Here is a 19439-nt window from a genome sequence, read left to right as displayed (position 1 = left end):
AGACAAATAAGGAAAAAATAAATATTTGAAAGAGTAATAAAAACGAGACTAAATTATAGTTTTTATCTTTTATATTATTTTTAATAATTATTTTGTTCCTGTAACTTTTAAAATATTTTTAAAGTTTTGATTAATTTTCTTTTAAAATAAACATTTTAAAAGATAAAAAATTAAAATAAATTTTAAAATAAAATAAAAGATTAAAAGGGTGTAATATTAAAAAGTAAACTAAGTTTTTTAAAATTTGAAAGTAAAAAAAAATGTTAAAAAATATATTATTAACTTATTTTTAATTTGCTTAATTGTGTTTTTGATCATCAAGTATTGTAATTGTATTGATTTTAATTACTAAAGTTTTAGTTGAATAATTTTAGTCTTCAAATATCATAATTGTACAATTTTATAAGAGATATATTGGATTCAAATTTTGAAAGACAATTATAGTATGAAAAAGTCTTGTAAATTTTAAAGGACTTTGTAATTCAATTTTTAATACATTTATATGATAATATTTTAAATGATTTTATGAATTTCATAGAAAAATATAGATTTGGAATACTAAAAAATTCAATAAAAAATATATAACATAAATAATAAAGAAAAAAATAACATAATTTTCTATCTTTCGATAAATAATTGACTTTAATGTCCTTCTAATTAATATTTTTTTACATATCTAAAATTATATTAAGCTCGTGTATTGAAATTGAACAATATTCTTAAAATTATTATTTTTATTAACTAGTAATATTGAAGATAAAGATTCATCCACTAATTCAAAAAAAAATTATTAGAATGACATTCTTTATGAATAAACTTATATAGTGCTACTTGTTAATCCTTGTGAAAATCCTGAGGTTAATTTGTGGAGATATTGATTGATATGTGTAAATTGAGTGATTTGAAATTCAATTGCACGTTATAGAACACTTTTATCAAATATATATGAGTTTATGTGTGGAATTGGATAAAGGTAACTTGGAGTCGCTAAGGAGACATGAGTTATAAGGAGGATTGTGTTCTCGCATAGCGAGACATGCTGGGTCGCTTAGCAAGAAGTCCCAAAGGGCTTAGCTCGTTCAGTTAGATGTTGGTCACTTAGCAAGAAGCTTCAAGAGACTTAATCTGCTCAATTAGATGTTAGTCGATTAGCGAGAAATCATAGGGGCTCAACTTGCTAAGTTAGATGTTGGTGGTTCAACTAGATGTTATGAGCTTAGTGAGAGATTCTAGGGAGCTCAGCTTGCTCAATGACTGTTAGATCTTAGATGGTTATTTTACTCTTATGATCTTAATATTACCTTTTACTAATGACTAATTGATGTATTTGAGAATATGCATGAGATACATGAGGTGATATGAAGAATATGTGATATGTGAAGTGAGATCATGTGTATGTTATTGCATCGAGTCTGTTTGACATGCATCATTTACATAAAATTTGTTTTAAGGGTACGATATGAAATACATCGCCAGAAAGGTTTCCTTGTGCAAAAGCTTGGGAGATAGTCCTTATAGATAGGTTGGTTTGTAAGTCTCAATCCTACCCTTGTGTGCATGAGATGTATCTTGTACAACTTAGTTATCTCGACCAGGCTTGATAGTATGTTTTTATAGTGAGAGTGTACAAAAGGTATGACCTGACGTGTGCTCCTAGACTATTTTATGTGTATTGTTAATAACAATGCACAATTGTGATATTTTTATTGGCACCACATGCATGATAACACATAATCCATGTCCATTGCATATGCATTATAATGTTAATTGTCATTGTTTATTATGTAATGAATGAACCAAACATGATAATGATAGTATTTGTGATGTTATTTTTGTTGTATGTCTTATTTGTGCTGGACTATCCAGTTTGCATTCCTACACCGTGAGAGTTAGAGTAAGATATTTGTCAGTCCTTTTGTCTTTGTTGTTGCTCTTGTTTGATTCTACAAGTGATAATCAACATGATGTTGAAGATATTAATAATAAAACTTAGGCTTCATATTAAATTTGCTTTAATAGGACATATAACATCAAAACATGTGACATTAGGACATAGTCAAGAATATTTTAAGACTTTGTTTTCATTGGTTCATGTGGAAAACATTCATTTTAATATCTTTATAATTCTTTTAATTATGTTATTTGTTTAAGATAAAATTTAATTTTCTCTATTTGTAAAGATTTTAAATTATTTTATTATATTAACTTTATTTATTTTTTATATTTTTATGTACTATGACATGCAGAATAAATAGTATTACATTAAATAAATTTTTTTTAAAATTAAATATAATATTTTATTAAATATATCAAATCAGACTTTAAAAACATAAACTTTTATTCAAGATTATATTTAAGACGTGACCACAACAAACATCTAAAAATCATGTTTCATGGTAGATTGCAATTTTTACTTGGTAGACCCGCGAAAAGGCTAAATAAATAATGCCACCACTCCTATATGTCTCTTACATTGCAGCACATGCCAGTGGCTCATACGAAACTAACAGTAGTTTTTCATTTCTTGTCCCCCACTGCCATGACAAAATCTGTATAACTTCGATTAACTCTTCCATTGTAGTATTCAAAAACACCTTCAAGTTATACTCTTCCATAAAATTCATTTAACAACAAACCACAACTTTTCAATTATGTGTAGTGTAGAGTTATTATCTCTTTACCTCTTATTTTTATAATTTAAATTTATTATGTTTATTTATTTTATGTTATTGACGCACATATAACTATTAAGTTAATTTAATATAAATAAATATAATTCAATCTTATAAATAATTTAATTTGATGTAAACATTTTTTCTATTTTATATTCCAATAAATTTTATAAATCACCCATGAATCACAATAGTTATAAAGAAAATAACTTCTCAATCACAATAATTAGTTATACATTTGTCAACTTATAATTTTATTTATTAAAAATGAAAAATACCGAAAACAGGCACGACAAAGCCAATTTCGAAGCTGACGTAGTTATAAATAATCATATAAATTATTATTATTATTATATTAAAAATAATTTTAACAATATAAATAAAATTTAAAAAAGCTGATACTATAATTATTATAAATCATGAAAAAATAATTATTATAAAATTAAAATAATGAAGAAATAGTATAAACAATATTACTAAAATATACAAATAAAAACAATAATAAATTACTGCTATAATTATTATAAATCATGAAAAAAATCATTATAAAGTAAAATAGCATAAAAATAATAACAAAATATAAAAAAAATAATAGAAAACTAATACTATAATCTTAAAAAAAATGAAAAACATTAGTACGGTAATAATATAGTTGTCTAAAGTTTAAAATAGTAGAAAAATAATATTATAAAAAAATAAAATAAATATAATAAAAAAATAGACAAGTCACCGAAAAAAATTATTATTATAATAAATAATGATTGATATAACTTAAAGATACAAATTTCTCATAAATTGACAAGAAAAACATACAGCTAAATTATTTGAACAAAAACTTAAAATACATTAATTATATACGCGTGTGTGTGATACAAATTTCTCATAAATTGACAAAAAAAACATACAGCCAAATTATTTGAACTAAAACTTAAAATACATTAATTATATACGCGCGTGTTATGATATTATAATTTATTTGTTTTTGAAAACTTAATACTATAATCTTTAAACAAATGTCAAGTAATAAAAACAACAATAATGTTGATAAATATAAAAAATACTAATAAAATATATTAAAAAAAACTAATTTTATAATTATTTTTTAAAAAATACTATGAAAATAACATAATATTATAAAATCTAAAATAGTAGCAAAATAGTACAACAATGATATTTTTTAAATATTATAAAAATAAATGTATTTACCACCGTGCTAAATTTAGTTTCAAATAACGCAAAGTACCTAAAAGTGTAAGCAAGAGTTACATCTAAGTACCACTATGTGCATGTTTGAATTTCATTTTGAAACGCGGATTATGCATTCTCTTTCCACGTCTAATGTTATATTTACCTAGAAGCAAAATTTTTTTGATTCAAGTAAACGTGAATTTTCACGTTACAAATGGAATGCAAACATGCACTATAACAAAAATTAGACCAAAACGGGGACAATTTCTCTCTTTTTAACTTTTAAAATAAACCCAAAAAAAAATCAGGAAAAATGTAGCAAAAGAACATATAACATATAAGTCATTGGATGGATGGATGTTATCTAGTCACCATTTCTTTCTTCAAACTGCCTGGGAATGTACTTGTCCATGAGTTGGTTTAGTTCATTCTTCATCTCCTTCTCAAGTTCAAGAAGTTGCTGTCGCTGTTTTCTCTTAAGAGCCAACTGTTTTTCAAAGTGAATTCTTCTTATTTCAGCTCTCTCTACTTTGAATTGATCTATGACCTTCTCTTGTGCCTTAAAGAAATCAGAGATTTTCTCCACCACCCTGTTGATACAAAATATATTAGAAAAAGTCAAAAGTCATTCACAAGCAACCAGAAAGTTGTAATAAAAAAAAATAATAATAATGTATATAAGGAAATATTAGATATACTTCTCTTTCTTAGAAGATTCTTCACAAGCAAACTCTATTACTTTATCTTGCATTTCTTCATGCAATTTCACAAACTTTTCTTCCTTTGCAGCTATATCTTGTTTAATAACTTCAATTTGCTCCTGAAAATGTTTTTCTTCTCCGTCGTCCATCTAGAAAATAGTATATTAAAAGATTAGCCGTAAAGAGAATTTCAGCATCTTCACAAAACTACTATAATTAAGAATCGGGCATGACAAATTTAAAATTCATAAAATTAACTTGTATAAATTAATTTTAATTTATAAAAAATACTTTTTTATTTTCTTTTTATATTAATATTTATAAATGTTTATAAAGAAGTTTATTTAAACTTGTCCATACAATAGAAGGAATGCTAAACCAAGCAATTTGGGATAGGTGCCTTTTGAAATGCTCCAAAATTTACAATTGGTTTTCCGTAGATATCATATTTTCATAATGGCAACCATCATTCACCAGCATAAATGATTACTCTCAAAATATGAAAGCTTATAACAAATTATATGCATACAGGTTCTTAATTATATGCTAGTAATAATCAGAGCTCTTACAAACCCCAAAGAGCACCACAAGAATAACATTCATTTCAGTCTCGTAATCTTACCTCCTTTTTCTGTTGATCAACACAGTTTTCTTTATTTGTTGGGCTTAACTTCTCACTTAATTTACAAACAGAGTCAGCAGAGAGTTGTGATTTGATTTGTTCTTTGTCTATGATGCTCTTAAAATAGTCAAGCTTCCGACTATCCTCATTTATACGTTTTATCTTGCCCTCAACCATCTCTTGATACGACCTCATTTGAAACTTCAGACTTGGCTTTCCTAAAAATATACAAGTATCAGCAACATCCATTTCAAATACTAAATGGAATTGGAAGAAGAAAAACAATTTCCAGAAAAAAAAAATATAAAAAACAACACTAGTTCCCTCTCTTGAAAGACAGAAAAGAATACCATCAAAGAATTATTAGACTAGCAAACTATATAAGAAATAGTTGTCTTCTTCAAGTCCATCATCAATTATTTCAACCAAGTATGAACCATACAAGGGTGACAGACAATAAATAAAAAAAACTGATTAAGAGAGGGAAAAAAAAAAAAAGACCTCCAGAATGCCTGTTGAAAATATCCAAATCTTCTTTAGAAGCCAAGTAACCATAAAGCTGGCGCTTTCCACCCTGGAGAAATGGATTCTTACAGCCATTCCATGCTTCCCTATCTCTTCCTTGCTCTTTAAAATGCTTGTGGAGCCGCACAGCTTCTAAATAACCTGCCGTTGTTGCATCAAAAATTAAAACACTCATCCCTCGGTGCCCTTGTGGACCATACGAGTTTCGAGCCTTTAAAGCGGCATAACTCCTGAAGCAATCAAGGAGCTCTTGGTTCCCCATTCCATTCCACTACAATGAATTCAAGGAGGTGAAACCACATATGCATATAACATAAAAGACTAAATAAAATTCAGCAAGTAGCTGTATACTTGATTTACCACGCACACATATTAACATGCACTTCAGCTCATATATGATTTTACCTTGTTGTTTTCATCCTGCTCAAATCTTGTATTCGTGATGATAACCATTGGGGGCCAAACTATTTCATGATCCTTGACTTTGTCATCAAGACCCTCCCATCTATCATGGGCTTCACAAACCTTTGTTAATGGAGATCCTCTCCTTAAGCACTCTTCCTCCAAAGTTTCAGCAAACATCCGGTGCAGTCTTGCCCTCCTTGTTTGTATTGTTCTAGAATGATCCAAAAGGGGCTGCAGCCCTTTGTACCAATCAATAGCACCAGGGCCACCTTGGCATGCTGGGCAATGCCACTGCTTTTCTAGTGAAGTCATCTCCTCGTGAGGCAGTGCATTTAATTTATCAAAAAATTTCCTAAGCCACTTGCTCTTCTTGCACCCTTCATGGCTTTTCTCTCCAGTATCAGAGTCAGTGTCATCTAAAGAACAATCATCATCACTATCAAAAACAATATCGGATTCACTGTCAGCAATCTCATCATTGTTGTCTTCACAATGTGGTTCAGGAATTGTGTCATCCTTGCATTGATCATTTTCGCAATCCTTGGATGTGGTCGTATCAACTTCAACAGATAATCCTTTCTCTAATGTTGGAGACATTGTTGACTGAGGAGGCAACTTGCTGTCATTCAGAACATCTGGAGAATTGCTTTTGTCTAGTAGGTTATTGCTCTCAGCCACTGTTGATCCACCATTACCCCACTTTGCCAGCTTCAGCTTCTGAAGCACATTTTGATCTTCCCATACATTTGGTCTAGAACTTTGAGAATACCAGGGTCTCAGAGCACTGCCATCAGAATTGCTCTCTAAGTGCCTTGAGTTCACCCCAGAGTCACCAGTTTCCTGAGAATTCAGTTTGCCTTTGGCTACATTCCGGCTCAACTGACTGTTTTTGACACCAGACACTCTATACACACTTCCTAACTCGGGAAATTGATCAGCACCATTATCAGCCATGAGTCAATTTTCACCACCTATCTGTGTCCGTGATACTGTAATTTCAAAGAATAAGTATTAATCACCTCGTGCAAACAAAACAGCTTCCATAGGTCTCAACAATGTAGCCTCAGGAAAACAGTTAACAAAGAGATGGATGGCTTAATTAAAAATACAATAAAATACATCTATCATCAGAAGTATAGAAAGTAACATAAAGGTGTATTTTATTTCTAGCTACCATATGGAATGTGTTCAAATATTTACAGCTATTGAGCCAGCAGAGAGGAAATAAAGTTTAGCTAAATGAGGGAAACAGCTATAACAAGAATTTAGAATAAACACACCTAACTAAACACAACAGCTATTATTGTTAGCTATGACAGATTTAAAATAAGGAATTAAGGAACAGAAGCCTGATAGGATCATAACAGTTCGTAACAATATGATAAGATCCTATCACGGGGTCAGTTCACCAATAAGAAGTTCCAAAGAAACAGTACAAAATTTCTAATTCATGTCAATGAAACTAAATTGTCAAATTCATAAACAGGGAGCCAAAACATTGGATCCATTCAATGATATTGAAAACGGAAAACCTTTCCAACAACTAATATTGAATGTAATTCCAGAGACCATGCGATACTGTGATGGAAATAGCACACACAGTCAACTCAAGAGACAAAGTCATGCACCCCAGAAACAATTCCACCAAAAAAACTGGACTTTTTTCATTAACAATCAATTTCTCATTACATAAGGGACAAAAAATTCATTTTTTTCCTCATCTGGTTAATTAACTACGCATACAATCGGTCTGTTCCTCTTTTTTCACCCCAATAAGGAAACAATCGAGGAACAGAGTTACCTGGGAAAGAGCAAATTCCAGGTACATTATAAATTCATGAAAAGAGTACAAGCAATAAATATAAAAGAATTGGACAGAAGGAGCAACGCGGGCGAACGTAGAAATCAAATGCAACAGAGGAACAAAGGCGTTTATCTATAATTATAATATAACTACCTATAAGAGTATAGCAATAACGCAAGCGAATTATGACTAAGGCGATTGTTGATGAAGAGTTTTGCATGCGAAAAAGGATTTAAAAAGAAACAAAAACAAAATGCATGGAATTGGAAAGAGAAAGTGTTGAATGCAGTAGCAGCAGTGATTACGATATGCTGATGGTCCAATGTGTATCACAGGACACACACAGTGAAAAGGAGCACTCAGAATACACGCGCAGTTCGGAGAGTGAGCGTCTACCTAAGTATATCTTCCCTGCAAATAAACTATAATATATATAAGAGAAAACTCTCCTCCTCTCCCTCAAATCTGTTTAAACCAGTTATATCTCCTTTTTAGTTTTCAAAATTACTTATCTCTTTTAAAATAATATTATTAATTAAAATGAGAAGAAAAAATAATAATAATCAATTCATATTTATCTTTCCATTCTGAATTATTTATATGTTTTATTTTTTAAAATAAAATTCGATGTTTTTCAATTTTAAAAATAATAAATTTTCAATCATCATTTGAAATTATTCATTCAAGTTAGTATATTTTTTAAATCACAATATACATGATATTTAAGATATAATTTAAAAGTTAAAACTAAGTAAAAAGATTAAATATAATTCAATTGTTAACATTTACATTAATAACTTGTACTCTCTTAGTAATGTACAAATGATGTTATCTTATATGTGTCACTTAGATAAATAAATAAGAGAGGTTAATGTTTTTTCTTTTTTGGTTCGTCCCTGGAGTATCCAGGGCTGACAGCAGTGACTAATCTCCTCGCTACGTTGGGAGCACCTCAAAGGGTGGGATAGCTGACCCCAAGATTTAACGTGGCTGCGCTACGTTGGGAGCACCTGAAAGGAAGATTTAACGTGGCTGCGCTACGTTGGGAGCACCTGAAAGGGTGGGATAGCTGGCCCCAAGATTTAACGTGGCTGCATACACAAGGCAGGATTTGAACCTCTGACCTTGCTTAAGCGTGGATCAACCCCTACCGCTGAACCACACGCTTGGGGTTAGAGGTTAATGTTTAGGATTTAGATAAAGAACTTAAATTGAGTAATTTCTTTTATTTTAAAAAATTTCAAATTCTGTCGAGCGAAATATTTTATTTAAATACAAAATTTACAAAAAGTTTGAAATTCAAGTATTTGTAAAATTTCTTAAGATAGTAAAATTTCAAATTCTCCAAAAAATAAAATTTGAAGTTCTTCATATTTTTTCTTTCTTATCTCACCTATATATCTTTATCTCTCTCATATCTTGTAATTATTAAATATTTAATAATATTTTTAAATTATTAAATATTATCTAATATTAATTTTTAAAAGTATTAAATATTTTAAACAATGAACAATATATATAAAGTCAATTTTACCTATGATAAAAATTAAATTATCATATTTAAAAGTAAGAATTTAAATTTTAAAAAATTTATCCAAACAAAATATTTTTAAAATAATAAGTTGAAATCAAAATAATTTAAATTTTAAATTTTTTAAATTTCTCATCCAAACATAGCATAAGATAGAAAATAAATGTATGTCTTTCATTTTAAAAGATTTTAAAGGAGGACAATATAATTTTTCCTAAATATAAAAAAAATTATTTTTTTTGATGATTGAAAATGATTTTAGAATTTTTTTAAAAAAATTATATCATTTTTAATCTATTCTGTTTATCTTCCGTTTTTAAAATCAAATTCAAAATTTTAAATTAAATTTCAAAAAATATATAATTTTTTTACTGTAAAACGTTAAGATATTAGTTGATATGTTTAAAAATATTTATTTATTATAATTTATTTTATTTATATCAAAAATATTTTCTAATCAATAATTAGATACTAGTTCCTTTTAAATTATCAAAATAAAAATTATCCTTCCAAAAACAACTTTTATCGTAAATTTTAGCTACGGAGAATATTATATTTTTTATTAAAAAAAACATTAAAAACACACTTGTACAAAATAAAAGTTTGTGTTTGTTATATAAAAGTTTATAGAAATTGATTGATTATAACAGAGAAAATATTTATTGGTGATTTATTTTAAAATATAAATATTTAATTAATAAATAATTATGATAAATTAAAATATAATTTAATATGAAGTTAAAAGAATTCTTATAAACTTTTTCATTGAAAAAAAATCCTAAAAATACTCTAATACAATTTAATAGTTTGAATCAAACTTGGGACTGTTAGGTCAACAGGCTTAATTATAAAAGGGTTGATTATTATCTACTAAAATATATTTGTAATGCATGTAATTTTACTCACTTTACATTTTTGTCCTTGTAGTTTAAAATGAAATTTTTTAGTTCATGTACTTACTTTTTATTCATCTCTTTAAGTCATTACCTTTAATTTGTGCATAATTGGTGTCTATAATTAGGACACCTCATTCTTTAAATAAAATTGATTTAAACTCGTGTTAATTAATTAAGATAATGTCATTCTCAAAAAAATTAGACAATGACCAATTAATCAATGAGTGTCATAAATAAAGATAAAAAAAAACAAGTATAGTTATCACTCATTAAGAGACCCGGTTTGAAATAATTCTAACAAAATAAATTTCACATAAAAAATATAAAATTGAAAACTTCAATCACATCAACATAAAATAGATGGTGTCACATACCACTATACGATAGAGAATTAAAGGGATTAAAAAGATAAATATAAAAATTAAAATATTTATTTTAAACTATAAATTTCAAAAGGTGAAGTGAGTGAAATTATAAAAATTAAAAAGATATTTTATCCTTATTTATTTTATATAATTATAACTATAATTAGAATAAATAAACATTTTTAATATATAAATGGCTTTATGACTATATTCTCAATAAATAATGGTAAATATTTTTAGTATATATACACCATATTTAAGATTATTTATTGCATTAATATTTTTTTGACTAAACTATCCTTAATTAATTTACAATAAATGTTAGTATACAATAATAAGATTAATTTACTTTCTCTTTGGAGAACATAACTCGTACGTATTAATTAATTAGGTGGAAGGTATTTAAGAAATTAAGAGAGAAGAGTGAGACATAGCCAAATAATAAGAATTGTGGTGATAATATAAATGAGAAAAGAGGTTTCAACCTAACCTTATTACCACTATGGAGGGAGTAATATATAATTCCCACAAACACCGATCTATTTTATATACTCATTCTCATTTCTATATGTAACGACCCGACAGGTCCTACACAACGTACTGAACACCGGAAACACTAGGCAGAAAGAGCAAGTATATAATTATAGGGTCTAGAATATAAAAATATACAAAGCCTCAATCTGACTAGAGTTAGAGTGTATAAAAAACATCCAATCAAAACGAAATACATCGTCAATCGCTACATCTAGTAGCTACTACAACAAGACATAAAAAAAAACAGGGTCAGCTCCGCCTACCAGCTGCCGACTCACCACGAACCAAAACACCTATTCCTGTTCTGCTCCCGTACATAATACGATCATAGCAGTCCAACCACAAGAAAATAGAAAAGGGTAAGCTAGTATAGAAAGAAACAACGTACAACAAAATTCAAGTAATTAGAACAACTTCAACCGCCAACACAACAGCATTCTACTACCCATCAATTTATACAACCAACCAGCAATTAGATATTAATGCATCGTCACGCATATCACCTCGGAGATCTCCTACAACAACTCAGCCGTTTTAGCCTACAACAACTCAGTCATTAAGGCCTACAACAACTCAGTCATTAAGGCCTACAACAACTCAGACCTTTAGGCCTACAACAACTCAGTCAATAACAACACTGCACAACTATACAACTCAACACATCAACTTGCAACACTACACAACTACACCATTCAACATCAACTTGCAACACAACACAACCTTGCTACTCAACATAAATCAACCAACATTTATCTACTAATTATCATCGATAGTTATCCACTGCAACTCTACTCAGTATAGAACAACATAATTCAATACATAAAAGGAAATGTCTCATTTTCGCGCCCGGCACCCTCGTAGTTGCGCCCAGTGCAGTACAACCAGAGAGCCCCAGGGCCAGCGCGCCCAGCGCAAGCATGCTCGCGCTCAGCGGGACTCAGCCAGAGAGCACAAGGCTCTTCCGCGCTTGGCGTAATATCCATTGCGCCCAGCGCAGGCCAGGCAGAGACTTCAAGGAGTCTCCCGCGCCCGGCGTACCTAACCCAGCGCTCGGCGCGGGGTAGGCAGAGACCATCCCTTGGTCTCGCGCCCAGCGCAATTCGGAATTGCGCCCAGCGCCTACGAGGCAGAGACTCCCAAGGAGTCTCACGCCCAGCGCGACAAGGGTCGCGATCAACGCAGCCTCTAGAGCCCAACAGCAAGTTACAATGGGTATCGCGCTTAGCGCAGTCCAAGTCGCGCCCAGCGAGGGCCAACCAGAGACCACATTCTCAAGCGCGCCCAGCGCACTCATCAAGGCGCTCAGCGAGCTTGGCTAAATGAGATCCCCTGGCGGTCACGCCCTCAGCGCGATGAACAGCGCTCAGCGCGATGAACAGCGCTCAGCGCAAAGCTCATCTGCAACCCTACCAAGTTCGAAAATTTCCCCAAACACCTGCAAAAGTCACTTTCAAGTACATGCAATCCAGCCAAAGTATGACATTTCCATCCAAGAGTTCAAAAACGCCCTCTTTTCATACATGCATCCACAAAATCATAGAAATAAAAAATTTCCCCAAAATTCCCAAAGTCCCCAAAACTCCAATGCCACACCCAACAACCAGAAATTTGAAAATCAACACCAACTACCTGAGCTCTCAGACTCATTTCAACCAAACCACAACCCGAAAACTAACTTCCCTTACCTCGGTGAAGAAATTTCGAGCTTCCGGGAAGAGAAGGACGAAGAACGGAGGAGAAGAGAGTCGGAGGAGAAGGGAAACAACTCAAAATCTACACGGCTCCACAACAAGATCAACACTTAATCAGCACTTCCACCTTGAGACAGCAAGAAGTAAAGATCCAAGGCAAAAGAGTGAGTACGGAGAGTGAAAAGAGTTGAGTGAGTGGGAGTGAAGCGGGGAAAGAAAAGGAAATAGGGGGTCTCACACTATACATTTTGTATCATATATATAATAAAATAATTTTAACTTATTTTTTTTCAACATAACAACATTTAGGACTTTTTTTTCAATATTTTATCTGTTTTATCTATTTTTTCATTTTTAGTTTTAAATTATATTTCATTATTTTTTTTAAAAAAGATTATCAATGATTAAAAATGATTTTGTATTTCAATATAAATATCCATCATAAATTTTAAATGTAATGTACATGTTCAAAAATACTTTTTTTTAATAAATTTTAGTTATAAGGATCTTAAAGCCTTTCTCTAAATATTAAATATTTATTTTATATAATTAAAATTTATAATAAATATTTTTTTATATAAAATATATTTTTAATTTATGATAAATAGTTTATATTACAATATAATTTTTAATTATAATATAATTTATATTTTCAAACTCATGAAATTTCAATAGACTTTTACCATAAAATTTATATAAATTGTACTAAATGAGATAATAAGGAAATCATGATGTTTTTTAAAACTTTTTTCATTGCATGGAAAAGTTAAATCTCCATCTTTTGTGTGAGAATAATTTTGTAAAAAAACATAAGTAAAAATCATTTTCATAAAATAATGAGTATGTTATTTTATGAAATAACTAATCAAATAAACATGAAAACAAATATTCTCAGTTCCATCATAAGAATGTAGGTTTTAGACTTAAATTTTTATAAAATAATTTATAAGATGAGGATTGATATATATATATATATTCAATGGAGATGTTGCCAACCAAAGGAGGGAAAGGAGTTGCATGTGGTTTTGTAAACAAAAGTGAAATAGTGTATCAATTAGTAGGGGTGGGTATATGGACTTGAGTCCGTGGACCGGTCCGTAGGTCCGCGGACTTCACGGATAACAGGCCCATGTTTTTTAATCCATATAATCATACGGACTTTTTAGGTCCGGCCCGTTAAGTCCGCGAATTTTGCGGATTTAATCCGCGAGCCCGCGGATTACCCGTTTAAATGTGGACTTACAAATATTTTATGTTTGTTTTTAAGATATTAATTAAGACTTTGATGTTTTAAGGTATTTAGACTTTGATGTACTTGGACTTACAAATGTTTTATATTTGTTTGATTGTGTATTAAGACTTTTAAAGTTTTAAGGTAATAAGACTTTAATATTTGGTTAATAGTTGGTATGCTTGGACTTTAAATTTTAAAGGCATTGAGACTTAAATATTTCTATTAGAAATTTAGAATGTGTAAATTTTTTTATTTAAGACTTTGATTTATTATTTACAATGTTTGATGTTATTATTAGAAGTATATTTATATCATTTTATATGTTTTTTTTTCCTCATATTTTCATAGGTTAAATAAAGGAAAAGAAATTCAAAATCTGAGTCAATATTCATTTAAACAATTTAGATTTAATTGGGTCCGCGGGCTTATCCGTTTATCCGTGGGCTTCACGGGCCGGATACAGACTTGAAGATTTAAGTCCATTTATTTCGCGGACCGGATTTATCCGGCCCGTTAAAAATGCGGACTTCGCGGACCGGGCCTTAAACGGGTCGGACCGGTCCGCATACCCACCCCTATCAATTAGAGATGTTAAAAATGGTTCAACCCGATAGACTCTAGATTGGTTGGTCCTAGATATTTATTTATAATTATATTATTTTTATTTTACTTTTTTTAAAATAATAAAATAATATAAATAAATATTATCCATTAATTGACATTTAATATTATATTATATGAATTATAATTTCTCTTTCTTATTTATCAAAATTAAAATGACATTAATACTTAAATTTAAAACTCGATATACTCTATTTCAACTTCTTTCAATAATAAGTTTGCTCTAATAATTTTATAATCTCTAAAAACATGAGTAAAGAGATCGAACAATGATATTATCACATCTAACTTCATGAGCTAGATGCTAAACACATATAATCATTGGGAGTGAAACTCATAAATTCAAATAAGCTCCCATGTTACTAATTGTAATAACAATAGTTAGATAGTGTTGACCAATAGCAAAAAATTATAACTAGTAGTGAAAATGTAACTTTATTTCATTAAATATTATCACAGACCCATTTAGTCCGTGAGGCCACACCTATTATAGGCCTTATGTGTTACATGTTAAGCCCATTACATTCACATTCAGCTGTAAAGAAGGAACGTGTACATTTAGCAATTACCTCTATAGTAATAAGATAATATCGGTTTGTTTTGACATCTCTATCCGTTTAGCATCACAAAAGGCATAATAATTTAAAATAGCATATATAAATTTATCTTTATGGTTTGAGTCATCTAATTAGTCAAATGCAACTATGTGACAAATCAATGTAATTATAAATTTTGAATTATTATTTCCGACAGATAATTAAAGTTTAGCTAATTTATTTCGAAGCATAAAGACCAACAAACAACATGCGGTTTTATCTTTTCTAATAAAGTCTTTTTTATTTATATGGTTGGAATCAAACCCTTCCAATATGCTTAAAAAACCTAACTATCAAATGATTGTGCTAAACCTTGTTTATAAATTTGAATTAATTTAAATTCATACAATGTAATGCTAATTCAAATTTATATCTCCCTCTATCAAGATGATTCGTATTTTTAGTCTCGTTTATTCAAAAAAAAAAAAAAAACTATCAAGCTAAGGATTTATGTGGTTCACGTGTATTTGGTTTTACAATAATGTTGAGGTGTGGAAGAATTTTTGTAATGTCACACACGTTAGTGTGACTGTTTTTAAATGAAAAATCTTTCTTTTTTACTTTTATTTTTGTTTAAATGAAAGTAATAGCCACTTGCTTATTAGTCAGATTTCACAAAAACAAAACCCATTCCTACTTTTTAACTATATTTTTTAAGGTTGTTTAATCTATAATTCGTTTGTGTTTGTTTTGACAACCTCAATTAATTATTGATTTTTTTTTTCAACACTAAAAAGTTTGCTAATTACCAAAATTCACATAATATTGAAATACATTCCAAATAAGGTAGCTCGTTGGATTCTGTCTTTTTTCGAAAAATAAATATACAACCACGTAGCAATTTAATACAAATTAATATTTAGAGAGAGAAAGAGGCATATAAAGAAAAAGAGTAAGAAAGTTGTGCTACTAAAACGAAAAAGCATTGCAAAAACAAATACAGTGGTATGATTGTTTTTGTGTTGAAATTTTATGTATTAATGTAATTGTAAAAATTAGCTTAAATGTTACTTTCTCCATCCCAATTATCAATCGTTGACATTCTATTCTATCATATATATTTTTATTATTATTGATTAACCATTTTTAATTTTTGTGTTATGAAGATGATTATCTACTAAAAAAATATTTCTTCCAATTAGTTGTTTAGTGGGCGAAGAAGCATTCTCTCATGGCGAAGAAAGGACCATGTTTGCATTGTGGAATTAGTTGTAAGTTCTCTCTTTTTGTGGTTGTTAGAGAAATTTTTGTTAGATTTTATTTCATTTCTTATTTCAAAAACATTTTTTCAATAAGTAAATTGTGTATAACACTAACATGCTACTAGCCACCTAGAGAAATAGTCATACAAGAAAGAGAAATGTAGATACAGTATAAGAAGAGAGATAGAAAAAAAAAAGGAGAATTAATATTATATTAGGTGTATATAATTTGCAAGTCTTTTCTCAGATTAAAATCGAGTGATTCGACTCAATGCATTGCTTCATAAAAGATAAAAATGATATTAAATACTAGAAGTGAGTATTTCATCTTAAAGATCTTAAAACTATATTTATAAAAAAATATTAATAAAAATGTTACAAAATGAAAATTTGAATTTATTCCACATAAATGTATTTTGCATTTTACAAAGAAAATCAGAATCTTATGATATAATAAAAAAAATATTAGGGAAATATTTTTTTGTTGTTGGTAATTTTAGGCAAATAAGTTATTTCTAAAGAAAGGCAAATATATCAAATAGCTTAGAACTGTGAGGGTCAATTTAAGAAAAATAAATTTATCATTAATATTTTAATGTAAGGGGTACATAAAAATATTATTAATTAATATTCTTTCCATAAATAATACGATTAGTCAATATCATTTATACGTTATAACTTAAAAGAAAAATGATCAACAAATTAAGACCCAGTTTCTCTTATATTTTTTTGTTTGAATAAGTTAGATCGTTACTATTAAATAGTATAAACAAGTAATTTTCGCGGCTTTGACTAGACTAATTACTACCATCTTGAATTTTAATAAACTTAGTTGAATTTGGTCAATTTATTTTTCTCTCTTTGCTTACTCTTAAAGCAAAATCATGTGATGTGTATTTTCTGTTTTGTTGTTATTTGAATTAAAAGTCATGTGATGAGTCTCTTAAATTATTAAAAATTTAATTTCTATACATTAATAATGTAAAATTTATACAATCAATAAAGAATAATGATTCATATAATCTTGAAATAATTATTACAAAAATCAACAAATTAATATTATATATATATATATATATATATATGATAGTTTATAATTAAATGACAGTGTACAAATATTTTAGAATGTCAATAAACATAATATGTACTTTTTAAATAAAAAATAAATTGAATTAAAAATATGAAAAATGGTCAAATCTCTATCATATATATGTAATTTAATATTTTCCAGAATACTATTATCATTTATCATAGTATTCCTTATCTTTCTTTATATATATATATATATTAATTAATTTATTAATTATTTTCAAAGTTTTATTTTGTTTTGAGATCTTTCTAAATGTCAGATTTTTTTTTTTTAATTTTATATATTAATTTTTCTCTTTTGTTCAAATCTCAATAATTTACAGTCTTAAAGTATTTTCTATTTTAAAAATTTATTTACTTTAATTTTAAGTTATTTATATTTTATTTATTTTTATTTGAATTAGTAATGTCCAATTTTGTCTAATTTTAAATATCTGTATTTAATTTATGAGTTTAATAGTATGCATGCACTCATCATCAATCAATTATAAATTATGATTTATAATTAAATTTAAATAATTATATAATAACACTTTATACAGTTAATGTTTTTATGTTTTAGAATTTAGAAGCTCTTAGCCTGGGCAATTGAGGATCTATTTTTTCCTAATTCTTCTTACATGGACACCCCTCGTTAACATAATTTGAATAGCTACTCCACTTTGGCGTAATGGACCAGCTGAGAAACCGACTTTGTGTAATGCTTGTGGATCACGATACAAGTTGAAAGGACACCTAGACAATTATCTCCCCAAGAATGTCCAATTTCAGCCACTCCTCAAGAATTTAAAAAATGTTCATGCAGATGGAAGCCATGTCAATGTTGAGAACGAACTTTCAAACAATGTTCCACCAACTGATCATGATGATGAAAACAGCAACAATTCAAGCCCAGATTTCCATCACATATCAGTACAAGGTATAACGGATTGTCTTCTACGATTCCACATGCATGCAACACTACTTGATTAAAAAAAAAAAGATTAGTCTCGAATTTAGATAAATAATTTATACGCTATAACCATAGACTATAATCAATAATATTTATTAATGGATAGTAATAAGGAGGTCACGCACGTGTACGTGTTTATTATATATTTTCTCTTTGTTAGAGTTTTTCATGTATTCGATCATTCTTTAGTTTTTACAATGTGTTCAGAATATAAGAATCAGAACAGTTTACTCTCACTATGAGTTTTTATATGATATGGGTAGAAAATATTTTGCATGAAGCGTTGTTAATCTTGACACTCTCACTATGAGTTTGTATAATTAAAAACTTTAATTTGTTTGGGTGGGATAAATTGATCAGACTTTGGGGAAAAAGTCCCTTCAAGGAAACGATCACCGGTGGAGTACAGACAGATGTCACCAATGGAGAAGTTTCAGAAGCAACTTCTGAGATTGTATGAATGTCAAAGGAAATCAAATGAGTCACCTCCAGAAGAGAGTTTATTGGTGGATAACGTGAACAACTTCATACCCAGTAATGAGATAGGACTTGGAGCCATGCTTCTTGTGACAGATGCTGCTTCTGCAGAATGCTCCTCAATAGATAACCAAGCGCAATGAGATTCGTCTATGAGTCTATGAATCTGACCTGATATTGAGGTTTTCATTTCTGATGTGTTCACACATTGGACGTGTAGAATTAATATTTGATCGTCTTAGCTTGCATTAGAAGCAAAGTAAGATGTCCTTTAGGTGCATTATATGATTATGAATTATCAGAATAATTAATACTCGTATATATATGGGGTATG

At 29.0% G+C, this 19439-nt stretch overlaps 2 protein-coding genes across 3 annotated transcripts; one reads left to right on the top strand and one right to left on the bottom strand.

Annotated features, from left to right (window-relative positions):
- Positions 1–4060: 4060 nt before the first annotated feature.
- On the bottom strand, positions 4061–8381 carry LOC109804139 (protein SUPPRESSOR OF GENE SILENCING 3). 2 transcript variants are annotated; one of them, XM_020365919.3, is made up of 6 exons: positions 8223–8381; positions 6114–7102; positions 5685–5979; positions 5184–5401; positions 4559–4710; positions 4061–4450 (listed from the first exon to the last, which is right to left on the bottom strand). In XM_020365919.3, exons 2-6 carry the CDS (start codon positions 7065–7067, stop codon positions 4225–4227), a joined length of 1845 nt encoding a protein of 614 aa, XP_020221508.1. In that variant the 5' UTR covers positions 7068–7102; positions 8223–8381; the 3' UTR covers positions 4061–4224. The 2 variants fall into 2 exon arrangements, with proteins under 2 accessions (XP_020221508.1, XP_020221507.1); XM_020365918.3 differs by lacking the exon at positions 8223–8381 and adding an exon at positions 8071–8214.
- Positions 8175–19248, top strand: LOC109803880 (uncharacterized). The gene is made up of 3 exons (XM_083071797.1): positions 8175–8301; positions 18329–18595; positions 18989–19248. Exons 1-3 carry the CDS (start codon positions 8175–8177, stop codon positions 19246–19248), a joined length of 654 nt encoding a protein of 217 aa, XP_082927923.1.
- Positions 19249–19439: the final 191 nt, after the last annotated feature.

This window comes from Cajanus cajan, chromosome 1, assembly GCF_000230855.2.
Source record: "Cajanus cajan strain Asha chromosome 1, NIPB_CcT2T_4, whole genome shotgun sequence".
NCBI classification, from domain to species: domain Eukaryota; kingdom Viridiplantae; phylum Streptophyta; class Magnoliopsida; order Fabales; family Fabaceae; genus Cajanus; species Cajanus cajan.
The sequence above is the reverse complement of the archived record's forward strand: the minus strand, read 5'-3'. Positions and strand labels throughout refer to the sequence as shown.